The sequence below is a fragment of the Plectropomus leopardus genome, chromosome 3 (assembly GCF_008729295.1).
Source record: "Plectropomus leopardus isolate mb chromosome 3, YSFRI_Pleo_2.0, whole genome shotgun sequence".
NCBI classification, from domain to species: domain Eukaryota; kingdom Metazoa; phylum Chordata; class Actinopteri; order Perciformes; family Serranidae; genus Plectropomus; species Plectropomus leopardus.
The window spans coordinates 9,975,924-9,989,682 of NC_056465.1; the positions used below are offsets into that span (position 1 = coordinate 9,975,924).

At 37.3% G+C, this 13,759-nt stretch overlaps 1 protein-coding gene across 1 annotated transcript; it reads right to left on the reverse strand.

Annotated features, from left to right (window-relative positions):
- Positions 1-8,342: 8,342 nt before the first annotated feature.
- tm4sf4 (transmembrane 4 L six family member 4) lies at positions 8,343-13,728 on the reverse strand. The gene is made up of 5 exons (XM_042483961.1): positions 13,204-13,728; positions 11,920-12,009; positions 10,199-10,347; positions 9,802-9,982; positions 8,343-9,322 (listed from the first exon to the last, which is right to left on the reverse strand). The coding sequence occupies exons 1-5, from the start codon at positions 13,372-13,374 to the stop codon at positions 9,305-9,307; spliced, it is 609 nt and encodes a 202-aa protein (XP_042339895.1). The 5' UTR covers positions 13,375-13,728; the 3' UTR covers positions 8,343-9,304.
- Positions 13,729-13,759: the final 31 nt, after the last annotated feature.

Genomic DNA, 13,759 nt, shown 5'->3' on the forward strand with positions numbered 1-13,759 from the left:
ACGCCGTATATTTGTTCCGTGTTCGCCAAGAGGCGTCTGAGAGAGAACTATAGTTCCACCAGATTATAATGAGTCTATGAGCAGAACTATCTCCAGAAATGCATATAAATATGATAATACGAAGAAAAAAAAAATGTAAGAAACTTGCACGTGTGAGATACTTGTTTCAAAGTTGAGCGTGTTATTAATTTTTTGTGTTGTTAACGTCACTGAAGAACCTCGGTCATTGATTATTAGGACTGATAAACGAGTGCATCGTTCAGTGTGTGACGTAATGACAATGCAAATTGTCAAACCTGAGGACTATTTAGCTATTAAAGTAAAAAAAAAAAAAAAAAATGAAAAAAGGAGAATATATATATATATATATATATATATGAATACATGTTTAACTACATGAAGACTGTGTCTGTGGTCAGGATTTGACAAATACTGGGGTCATAGATGAATAATTTTCATTTTAATCATTTTAATGTTATTGGTTTTTCCATATTTAATTTTAATGATCTTTTCCACAGGCTTTTACATTATTTATCCTTCATAAATAAACATGACTAAACTATGAGGCAAATAGCCATCTTTGTCAACTTTGTCAGTGATTTCCTTGTAATTAATCTCACAATATGTAGTTCTTCCTCATGAAACTGCTCAAGAAACTACGGACCCAGGAAATAAAGTGTTTTATATTCCAACATAAATAAAACTCAGACAGAGCAATACTGAATCTTTTATTCATTTTGCTGGCGCAAAAGTAAAAACATTCATATGTAGTGAGTCTAAAAATACAGGAATTAAAGTTACCCAGTGCATCAAGTGCATTTTTTTAATGTTCAAAACTCCAAATGGCCAAAACTCTTCAAACAACTAAAGCGCAGCAGAAGAGAACAAAAAAACATTTCTGTTTGAAAAAGAAAAAGAAAAAAAGCTAGTTTCCCAGTAGACTTAATCACATCTCTGGTCATTATTAGCCTCCATTGTGCAAATATTAACTATGCCCTATTATAGCACTTGTGCTTTGATTTGTACATGAACTGATCACCTAAAAATGTTTTCACATGTATCTATGTGAAAAGGCAGTTTGTAAAATAGTGGATACGTTAGCAGTGTGTTAAATTGAGTATAAAGCAGCAAGTTGTCCTTACAGTTTTCCCCCCAAAATTGGCACACTTGGTAAATACACTGTTAACAGGTGTTGATGGTTTCAAAGATAGTGCTTCAAGAATCACTGTAAGTGTTTAAGTATTCAGGAAAAACAGCAAACACAGGTATCCAAATGTGTATAGTGTGGACACGTTTTCCAAACATGAAACCTCATCAATACTAATAATGGGAATTTTTTTTTTTTTTCTTCAAAAAAGTTACACTTCTCACACAACGTAAGTGCAGTAGATAAAAAAAGATATATCGTTTTTAACTGGATGTTTTGTTAATGTTGAGAGGTGACAGATCATGTTATGGTCTTTTATGAAACGTTCCTATGATGTTACATGAGAACAAAGGATAATGTTTTCAAAGTAACATTCAGAACATGTTACTGAGGCCTGAGATTACAGACCTTATTTTGTAATGAAAATGTAATATAATGTTATATGTTAACAAAAACAACAACAGCAAACAAACACAAAAAAAAACAACATTTATAGAGAATTACCCTAACTTTAAAAAGAACGTTCTGGGAACGAAAAGAAAAATGCAGATGAAAACATTTCTAAAACACTGCATTGGTTGCATTGTACCATTTAAAGAATGTTTGTAGAACCAAAACTTGCTTGCCGGGTACCTGTCTTTACATCACCTGCTGATTAGACTGTTAAACCAGATGAGTTTTGGGTGGGTGGTGCTATAGTTCAGAAGGAGTGTAGGACACTGACTCTTTTGTCCTTTCCCGGACAGCTGGGAGGATCAGGTCGCCCAGGTCTATTTGAGTCCCAGAGACCAGCTCTGGATCCAGCAGCGGACCAGTTCCACTGTATTCTTGTAGTTCTGCAGGATAGAAACATCGTCAGCTCTCAGCTCCTCCTCTATAGCTCTGATTGTGCTTGAAAGAGCCTCTGTCGCTCTGTCCAGACCTTCATTCCTCTCCTTCGTCATCCAACACTTTAGCTTCTCCTCTTCCGTCAGTGCAGTTATCCTGGCCTCCTCTTGCTCTTGAGAAAACTGGTGAAGCCTCTTAAACTCATTTTGCATCTCCGTTTGTGATTCATGGACTGTTATTTGTTTTTCTGTTTGATTGCTTGGCTCTTTTACTTGATTACAAAGATTCAGCTTCAGTTTCATGATCTTCAGGGTTTTCTGGAGCACCTCCCGGTGATCCTGTGCAGCTTCATCGATTTGTCTGAATCTGTGGTTTGTGTGTCTTTTTGAATCCCGGCACACAAAGCACACTGGCTGCTGATGGTCCACACAGAAGAGCTTGAATTTTTCAGAGTGCAGGCTGCAGAGATTCTCCCATCCTGCGGAAACTCTCGGAGCTGTCTCCAGCACCGTGGACTCACACAGGTTCTTTAATGCCAGGTTACAAAATGGTTTGCAGTTTGAATCCTTGCCCCTGCAGACTGGACACTCCTGCGGTTTCTTTGTCCACCAATCCTGCAGACAGGCTTCACACAAGCTGTGGCTGCATGACAAGATTACAGGGTGTTTAAAGATGTCATGGCAAACTGGACAGGAGAGGTCCTTCACTGGTAGGTAAGACGTGGACGACATTTGATCCTGAGTGAAGCTAAAGAAACCCCAGGCACTCCGATGAAGACACGGCAAGTTTCTCCTGTGGAATGTTCCCAAAAGCATTAAATTGGTCTCAAAATGTCAGTGTCAGAAAGCCATTGTCTCCTGTTTGTTGTCCTCCAATTGAAATTAAAGGTTTTGTCTGGTCCCGCTCTGTGTCTTCTCTCTCTGAGTTAAAAAGCAGTTGCTCCACCTTGTCCTGTTTTAACAGTTTAACAGACGCTGCAGTTCATTCATTCTGTGGGCGTGTTAGCATCCAAAGCAAGGTGTTGTCTGTCACATGCTGACAAATACAAATACATAGCTCTGTTTGACAATAAACACTTTTACGTGCACGTGTCCTTTATGCAGATTGGGAGTGTGAAACTCCTTTTAACTGGCCACATACAGCCAAGTTTGATCTCAAATTTGCTGGACCAGTAAAACCATTGTAAAATAACTTATAAATAACCTCCAAATGTCTCCCTTTCCTTCACTAAAAATAAGTGAAAGCTTTCATGAATGAAACACAAAATGAAGAGTCTAAAATGCCATAAGAAAAATACAAAAAGGGCAACTTCAACAGTTCAGTTTTTCCATATTCAGTGAGTCTTCTCCTCATGCTTTGTGCGTACTCCTGTGTAATAATGCTGGCATCATCACTCTAAAGTTGATCTATTGAGGAGGCAAGTTCAGTTGTTCCTGGCATTACAGCCCATTTGCAAATCTTACGTTTTGACAGTGCCTTAGCATAAAGGTTCCAGCGATACTGTTTTAAGATAGAAGTCTGAAACAGATTCTTCAATTTTAGGTGTGAAAAGTCATTCAGTGGGGCAGATTTCACCATTTAGCTGCCAGTTGTGGCCCGCGGGCTATTCGTTTGACACCCCCTATAGATGATCACTTTAATTTGCTCAAGAATTATTTAAAATAAGAAGGAAAACTGCTAATTGGTTGAAGATTTCTTTAACCATCTCAGCTATATTAGCTCTGATGAGTAAAACAAGACTTAGAACTTAAACATCAGAAACGTCAAATACTGAAGCAAAGTAACTGATTACTTTTACTAAAGCAATGTAACTTTTTAGGTACTTGGGCATGTGTATTTCCATTTCACTGCAGTCCACGGGGAAATGTTTAAAGTGACACCTATTGTTATTGCTTACTATTCACATAAGCATGGCAAGCTGCTTTGAGTGTAAAATATGTGTCAAATTTCTGTCGTGTTTCAGCCTCAGTGTGTACCTGAACTCGACCCAGCATAGATAACCACCATTAAAGGAGAGTGCTGGATTGAAAACCTCAAAGAAAAAGAAAAAATAAATCATGTTAGTTAATTCATCCATTAAATTAATTTCTTAAATAACACAAATATTGTTGGGTACATCAACTAATCTATGTCTTTAACAAAATCACTTGATTTCATTTATTTTTATGTAATATTTGTAATAAAAGTGAAATCATTTTTAATATAACTTTTAATTCTAAGCAAAATCAGTCAGTGTTACGAACTCATAATCATAAACCACATCAGAGTCATTTAATCAAGTATTTGTATAAATAAACTTGAATTATGTTCTAGTTCTTTAAATCATCCCATTTACACCTAAATTCTGAAATATAATTTCTGCAACAAACAAAGCCAATCAATCCACAAACAAACAAAATCTTATAAACAAAAAACTCAATTCAACCACGGATGAAAATTTCCCACTTTTGAGTCTTTTCCTTGAATGAAGTTCTCATGAACTGGGACCACTTTGATTAAACTGTGCACCTTGAATAGCAGATGTAAATGTACACATATAAACATTTTAGGCTTCACTGTTTTTCCACCACGTCCTTGAGCCTGAAGCCAACGCCCTTGACTCGTCAACCAAGTCAACCAAGTCAGCCTGCGTTCCAGCCCTCATTTATGGTCAATAGCTCTCGGCAGAATGAGGTGTCGGATTCAGGCAGTCAGAATGACTGCACAGTGTGCGTCTGGGCTCAGCCTCAGGGCAAGAGTGAAGAGCTCCTTAAAATGTTCCTCAAAGCAATATGGGTTGTTGCCTCACTTTAAAGGAATTCTTGACATGTCCTACTTAAAGGAGCCCTAGGTGGAGACCTAAACTATGCTGAAGGAATTATGTAACCTATTTTAAAGTAGCATTGTTTTATATTAGTACTACCACACTCATAGGGCCTCTGACGGATATGCACCAGACTGGCCTCTTCCACTTCACCCTTCCCATTTTGTGTGTGTGTGTGTGTGTGTGTGTGTGTGTGTTAATATGAGATGCGGCTCAGCACAATGTGTCAAGTTTTTATAAATCAGTTTGTAAAAACATTGTGTTTTGGTTGGGTGATCATTCTAACTGTGTTACTTAATTTGTTACAAAGATTTGGTGCTAAATTGAAGCATTGTTGACCATTCAGAAGAATTGATAAAAAATAGTCAGAAATCCCTCAAAAAGAACCACATCAAGACTTTTAGGAACAAAACGTAAGTAATTAAAAAAAAAAAAAAAAAAAAAAAAAAAAGCAGTTTGATGGTTCTTATGGAAACTGCCCGGAAACCCTTACTGTGAATTCACTTACGAAAGCTTAACATCCTCTGAACAGCCCGTGCCAGTAGTTTATGGTTATAACATTTTCACGAGTCTCTGATTATTCTAGAGGTCAAAATTTTGTCTCATCTCATTCTTCCAGTCATATCCAAATCATGCAATGCCAAGACTACTTTAGGGTTCCCAATTTGCAGAAATATTCAAATAAAATAGGGGGAAATTACTCATTTGTACTGCATGCAAATACAGCATGCTTTTGCTCCACTATATGGGACTAGCATAACGTAAGCATGTCTGTAAATGGGTGACTTGTAGGTACCCAAAGAACCCATTTTTATTCCGTGAGGTGTGAGCTCAAGGGATCAAACTTGACTAGCAAGAAGATGTAAAAGTCATAAGGTTTTAATGGGTAAACCTGCAGAAGGATCAATCACTGTGAAAATGGCCATTCCAGGTTTTGCCTCACTAAAATTTTGCCAAACCTTGGAGCCTTATTCAAGCCCCTTCAGGGCAAGTTACACCAGCTAAAGACATGGATCCCTCAGGTCCTCTACTTTCATATGATACCAGTATCTTTAGTCTTGCTTTAAAAATCTGCCCGCTACAGCTGCTGAAGGACATTATTGTTTGTGAGGGCACCTGTGCCCCTGTGGGGTTGGCAGAGGCTCCCTTTACGATATGCAAGTCACCCTACAGTATCAATTTCCCCTTTCTCCTTTCTATTTGATTCTCCTGTGGAAGACTTGGGTGCCTTTTTTGTCAGTATCATAATTTATGAAAAACAGGGATGATGATGAACCCAAATGCACACAGGACACAGGACAGGTTGGTGAGTGAAACATGTTTTTGATCTTAAAGGGAATTGAGTTTTGGCTGAAAGGTGAGACAAGCTGGAGTCTTGGCTGAGGGGATTGGGGTTTTCATCCTGAAAAAGAGGGTTTGGCAGGGGGGGATGGGTCTGGGAATGAAAGCTGGCCGGTGGCTTGGCACACTGGTGAGCTGAGTGCTTTGCCAGAGTGAGGAGAGGAGGCGTGAGTCTTCAGCAGGCAAGCAAAGAAACAGAACAATTTAAAGTTACCGGCAGACTGGCAAGCACAAGTGTTTATAAGTTTGATGTGCCACACAACAGTCTGGCAGCAATTGCAAGTTGGTGCAAGTTCTTATAGGGAAGAGGTGATTTCTGGATGGCAGACAGGTGTGCTGATCCCCAATGATGAGCAGGTGTGCAGAGAGTCCGAGAGAGAGGAGAGGGGAACAAACTGACAGGAAAAACACACCAAGCACACATCAGTCATATCAAAAAGCCTGAAAATAAGACAATCACACCAGGCAGGCAGGTTTCATGGAGAAGAGACCGTGACACATACCTGTCTTCACAATGGATTCTTTCTTAGGGAGAAGGTCTGCAGCGTTTTAGATTATAAAGAATATGTCAGTTATGAAAGTATGTTATTTCTTTAATTGTTTTTAACTCAGGTGTACTTTTACATTTATTGCTTTATTGATTTATCTATTATTTTATTTTGTTAGTTTTACTCTTGTGTTATCATCTTTTATTGGTCTATTTGTCTCATTTTATTTTATTTTTAGTTCTTTTATTTGTTTTTTTTCATATGTAGTATTGTCTTTTAATGGTCTACTTTTAGTATTATCATTTATTGAATTTATACAAATATTTATCAGTTCTGACTCATGTCTTTTATGCTATGCTTCATTATAATTATTATTTTATAAGGTTTTATTGTTAGTTTTAATGGATTTAATTCACTTTTATTTTCAGTTGCTGACTTTCTTTTGTGCCCGCAACTTCTACCTTACACTTTGTGCAGCACATTGTGCTTCCACCTGGAATGAAAAGTGCTATTTAAATAAGGTTTTGCTTTCTTGCTTGCCTGGGGAGAGGAACATCTGCTCTCTCAGCCTGCTGCTACTGCAACATTGACACAAATAAGAAGCAAAAAGTGAATGCGTGGACTGCTGTCGCTTTTCATTTTAGCACAATACAAATACAAATGTTTCATGTAATCATCTTCTTAAAAGGGAACACAAACCAAATTAAGAATTAAAATATGTTATTTCCATGGCCTTGGAAAGGTAGAAAACAGAGAATTAAGTCTCAAATTTGTGATGCCATCAATTATAAGTTCTGGAGCTAATAATGGAAGCCTGATATTGTGGATCTACAAAATGTTTGTTTTCTTTTTTATACCCAAATGAGCTTTATTCTTTTGTTGAAAATATACCCATATTCTCAGAAAATCCCCCTGGGTGCTCTCAGCGCCATTTAGAGCATCTTTCCAATTTATTGTTTATGGAGCAGCTCCAGAATTTATACCGTATGACATCACAAATTTGAGTTTTAGGACTCTAGTTTTTGGATTTAAGAGAACTATTCATGTTCACTAAAAGTTTTTGGACTGTCTTAGATGATGAGAATGACGTATGAATTTTGTAAATAGGCGTAGTTTACTTTAAGCGCCAACCAACTGTGCAGACCTCTTCCATCATGTCATCTTACACTAGGAAAACAAAAAGAATAACGACATGCTTGCAACAAATATAGACTACTGCAAGTTTCACCTTTTAATCCTACACAATATCTCACATATTACTGTCATATATGTTTGTATCGTATTACTGTCACTATTCTTGTAGAATAGGTAAGTAAAAACCACAGGCCAGACGCCAGGTTTAAAAAATAAAATCAGTCGATTTAACAATGCAACAGCCTTAGGGTGGCTAAATACCAACAAGATGCTGCTCTTTCAAAATCAAAGAATACTTTTTTTCTTTTTTTAACAAGAGCACTCCAAAAAGCTGACCCGTTTCAGTACCGTGGACAGCGGCTCTGGTATACGCCTATGCAAATACCCAAAATTATACTGGCAAAGAGCAAACAGATACATAAGGCTTAAACAGAAGGGGCATAAAGACAACTGAGGTGGCTAAGTCGCCCTTTAAACTGCAATAACAGAGTTTTCTGCTGCACCATGACCTGCTGGCAGAGGGTAATAACTTATTCTTTAGCATTCTTTCAGCAGCATGGAAACAGATCAGTCATTCACACAATTAGAGAAAGATATAGTTTAATAACACACCAGACAAGTTAATGCCTCATGAGAAGGCCCACATGAGTAAATGTGTACAAAGGAGAATTGGAAAAAAGCCCAAAGACAGAGACTACATCCATGCTTAAAGGTGTATTAAATAATTTCTTTTGGCACAACTTGATACAAACAACATAATCTTTAACACCCGTGACTGAGGCAACAAGGTTTTATGGAGAGACATCACACCACATTTATCTTTAATAACAACAAATTGTGTTAATGTGCAACAGCAATTTAGAATAAAATCATTTTGTTTTGATTCATTTCTTTTTTTTTCATCTTTTGATTCTAATAACCTTTGTCCTGTAAAAAATGTAAAATGTAGATTTTGTTGATGGTGTTAAGGTCTCCCTTTACACCCTTTCAACCCTCATTGGACTTGTGTTTATGACGTCAAAATGCCCAGCAGGGGGCTGTAGTGCAATAGAAATAGCTCAAAAGAACCTCTTAGAATGTATTTTCCAACAGGTTGCTCCCTTTGACAAAGAAAATATGAAAATATAAAATATTGCTTATATATAAGCAATAACAAGGTCCTATCCTGTCTCTTGGTACCATCCGCCTTTCACTGATATATCAAAAACAGAATCTTCCATTACTGATTTGGCTAAATGGGTAAAAACAGATACATACTGTATGTATCAGGAGGAAAATCATTAACTACAGTGTTGGAAACTACAGAGCTGAAAATGCACATTAAGATTTAAACCTGAGAAGATGTTGCTATTGGTGTTTACAGGAGAGTAAATAAAAAAGCCTTTCGGTTTGAGCTCTGTCATTTCACCATTGTTGTCAGACAGTACACACAATGTAATCAATGAGCTCTTATGCAAAAACATATAGCTGTATAGCATGAAGCGAGAAACTACTGTTACCCTCAGACATCAGAATAAATACAGGAAACGGCTGCCTGCAGACTCTCACAGCTGCAGGAAGTGCTCAGACGGCTCCGTCACTCTGAAAGACAAACAGCATCATTTTCATGTGGTTATTAGAAAGAGTGTCAGCAATTGATTTAAAAGGCAAGGATCATTTAAAAACAAAACCAAAAACAAATAAAATTAAGTCTTCCTGTCAGATCCTCGTGCATCAACAAGTCAACATCTATTGTTTTTTTTCTGTATTAATATATAGTTATATTTCCCTTCTGCTTTATTATAGTCTTTTTCTTTTCCTTTTATCAACCACGCAAAAGTATAAAAAACATCAGTCTTTAATTCAAAGAAAAAAAGTGTTGTATCAATAAAAACGTCTATTATGTCACCTATGTTTCTTTTTTCTCTGCTATAGTTTTACAGACAGATTTTATTGTTATTATTATTACTTCCAATATAATAATAATAATAATATCAGAAAAGTAGATTTCTGTTTGAATTTATGCAATTCTTCTCACAAATAAATTCATCTGAACTCATCATCTCAGACTAGATACTGACCCCTCCGCAGCAGTCCCCACACAGACATCCCAGCAGGCCGTTGACCACTTGCACAGCACACAGCACTATCTGGATCAAACCCATCACCAGCAGCACAGAGAACAGAGACAGATGCCAGGACACCACACCGTCCGGCTCTAAACATCCAATCGTCCAGGCAGTTTTGTTTGACAGGTAGTCACTGGAAAAGAAAGGTGAAGAAGAGACAGCAGGTTATTATCCACAGACACTTTAAATCAGTGGCTGATTAGTGAGTGATTTCAGCGGTTTACTGCTACATTAATAGTGATTAACATTTTTCGCTGAAAGAAAGCGCATGCCCATCTTTACACTGGTGGTTATTCAGGTAGTTTAGAATAAGAAGCGTTTTAATAGTTGATGTGAGTATGTGTCTTACCCATTTGAGAAAGGAGTGCCCCACTCCTTGTCAGTGCCATTGATGTTAGTCACACACTTGGGTCCATGGTTTATGGCCACAGCAGAAACTATAACTGAGTAACCAGCCCCCACAACACCCACAGCGGCAAACAGTATGGAACTCAGCATCTGAAGACAGAGAGAGAAGTTACTTATATTGGGAATCAATACCTTTAACAATCAGGCTTTTAGCTTCTGTGACTACAATGGAGTTAGTCTCTCAGTGTGCAGAGATCAAGCTGAGGGTCACGAACAGAGCAGGACCAGCACAGAGCTACCGAGGTTGTGTGTGTGTGTGTGCGGTAATCAGACAGACTTTTGTTTGCTGATTTTTTTTTCTGGACCCCACACATCCTCACACACCGACACATTCCTGAAGTATCGATCAGTATGTGTGTCTGTGCCAGAACAATACCAGCTCTGTGTGATACAGTCACGCGATACTCCCATCAGAGGATTTTCTAACTCTAGCGATTGAAATCTCATCAATTTGCATGTGAATGTTTTTTTTTCTCTTTTTTTTGCATTTACTGCTGTGTAAATTAGGGTGGGTGTGTACATGGTGCCACTATGTTTATTTCACATACTCAGTGGTTGATGTATAGTGACATACAGTACAATGGATTCACTGCTAGAAATGCAGCCTAATCCTTCATGCTCCATTCTCTGTTTTAAATAATTTGGTTTCTGTTAGATCATTTATAAGGACAATCATTTAAACCTATGTTTACTCCATAAAAACAGACAGAACTGACAAATTTCACTCCATTTCCATTTTCAGTCAACTTGAACTTAGTGGAGTGACAGATTTTGCACTGCAGTTATTAACTGAGGCTCTTCGGGGTCAGTCTGCCTCCTTTTTTTCTTTTTTAAAAGCCAAATTTCCATTTCGGAGGGAAAGACATGACAGTCTACAATGGTGCTTCAGCAGCATAAGCAGCCACTCAATCGGCTCTAGCTGCTATGACATGAATCCCCGTGCATTTTGTGCCTTTAGGTGGTGAAAGGGGCCTTTGAGAGCTTCCACTATTGTTTGACACACATTTCACTCTGTCAACCAATTTAATCAGGACATCTGAATTTAGTCAACAATGACAATGACAGTTTTTGTGCTGTAAAATGTATTTCATAATCTGATATTCACCCAGATTTAATTTTATTATTATTATTATTATTCAAATTGAACACCAAATATATATATGTACTTCAAATCAACAATTAAAAAGATGTTTTGGGTTACAAATGTCCAATACAACTCTGAAACCATGACATGTTCACAAATGGCAGTCCTGTCACTGCATCTAAAGTAACACACTGAGAAAAATGTAATTTCTTTTTCTCCACTGTCAGTGTTTTTTTTGTCTCTGCCTGACTGCCTGTAGTGTGTGCATGAATGGCTGTGTTGTTCACACCAACAATCCAAATTGATAAGCTGTTTGGCAAACTTGTTTAAAGGTATGATGCTGGCTAACTTCCTATTTTCCGTGTTTTATTGCGTCTGTTGGTAGATACATGGATATGTTTATTGTTTTGTTCCCCAACCAAAATTAAATCACCTGTTTCTGCAGAGTTATTTTGGGACCCTTTCTTATCTTCCTCTCCTGTGAGTCTGATTTGGATCCTCGCCCATGTTTTCAAGGCCACAGCTGCGAATAATTATTTTATTATAGTAAGAAGTTAAACAGTGAAACATCTCCTCACCGCAAATCTCCGCCCACAGCTTTCATTGCCACAGCAACCGCAGCAGTCGTTGTTCTTCAGACCCAGAAAAACCAGAGCCGGGAAGATCATCTGTTATCCAAACACACACACACATACACACACACACACACACACACACACACACACACACACACACACACACACACACACAGAGATATAAATCAGTCAGACAGATGATGAATTATTTGTTCCTCCACTGTATAGAGGAGGAAATTGAACTGCTTAATGTCCCACCATAATCATTAAGATATGAATTATTATATAACTAGTTCCTAAAATTTCCATTTATTAGTGTCTCACCTATTTCCACGTGGACTGACTCATTTTTTCTCATTTTTTCTACAAATATGCCATGAGAGTAAATTAAGGGATGTTAAAATCACAAATATAATTTACACGTAAAGGCTTTAAATAAAAGCTTTTCTATTTCAATTTTCTGGTATGTTTTTGGTATATTTTTAATGTGGACAAGGTGAGGTGCAACTTTATAAGTTTCACTTCAGTTTTAGCTCTTGAAAGGGGAAAATCTACCTTTTATTCTTTGTAATATTTGATAGAAAACTGAAGTTCTGTACTGCTAATCATATACAACTGTGGATCTGTGGATCCTGAATATTTCAGTGCAATTTTGTTTTAACATTTTTATTTAAAAAAAAAAACCCAAACTATTTTCTAAACAATTAATTGATTAATCAAAAATAATTAGGCAGACTAATCTATAATGGTAATAACTCTTATTTTGGGATATTTTAATTGTACTGAATGGGCCCCCAAACTGTGGAATATAGTAGAGTCTTCCACAGTTTGGGGGCTCGAGGTCAGACACACTAAATTATTAAATTTTATTTATTTATTTTAAATACCTTCTAAAAACTGTCTTACTTATGAAAGCATTTCTGAATATTTAATATGTGTTAGGTTAAGTTTTATCATCCCTCCTTGGTCATTTTATTCTACTTTAATTTTTAAAAAAGTATTATTTGCATTTTATTTTTATTGTTGTTTTATTGCTTAATGTAGTGTTATTTCTGAAATGCACTTTATAACCTTGTAATTAAAAGTGCTCTATAAGTAAAGTTTATTATTATTTAGGACTGTGATGCCATCATTATGACAAAATACCCATTATGTGCTTTAGCAGCAACATTATTTAAAAAAACTATACAGAAAAAAACCCATCCAGAAAAGTTCGAAAGAATCCAGAAAAGATGTTTTCAGAGATGATAAAAGCAGCTGGTATCCCACAATGTGCATCTTACTCACCAGCACTCCAGATCCCAGAATGCCTCCAAAGTACCAGACTTGGTCTGTGATTTGTCCAGAGTCCACAGTCTTTCCCCCGGGGAAGAAGAGCAGGATGTTACACAGCACACACACGATCGACAGAGGCATCAGGCTGATCCCCAGACACTTGGCAAAGCCACCTGAACACATTCTGACACTGACACTTCAACCTCCACTATTGAAAAACTCCCAAAGGTTTCTCAAAATCCCCCTCAGATTGATCTTTCAACTGAACTATCTCAAACTGACAAAGCAGGGATGCCTTGGTTCTTAAACTGAAGATTTAAATTTGGTCCAGTCTTTGTCCACTCCAAGTTTGTTAGGAGGATGTTCACACTCCACCTGTTGTTTTATGACTGAGTGTTAGGCCTGTGTTTATCTGCAACTGCAGCTTCGCAACAATAATTTCTCCTTACACCTCTAAGCTTGGTTGTTTCTATTAAAAGTTCAGTCTGACTCCTCTGAATGATCCTGTCTGCCTCACCTGTCCTGCTTCTTATTTGGTTGATGCTACATTTGAGCCTTTATAGCCCAA

What these genes read in the sequence shown, in the direction of transcription:
- tm4sf4 (XM_042483961.1), bottom strand. Translation starts at nt 13,374, where the DNA reads ATGTGTTCAGGTGGCTTTGCCAAGTGTCTGGGGATCAGCCTGATGCCT. An exon ending in GCTGTGGGCGGAGATTTGCG is followed by an intron (nt 10,348 to 11,919) that starts GTGAGGAGATGT and finishes CTCTGTCTTCAG; the next exon opens with ATGCTGAGTTCCATACTGTT. An exon ending in GGCACTCCTTTCTCAAATGG is followed by an intron (nt 9,983 to 10,198) that starts GTAAGACACATA and finishes TTTCTTTTCCAG; the next exon opens with TGACTACCTGTCAAACAAAA.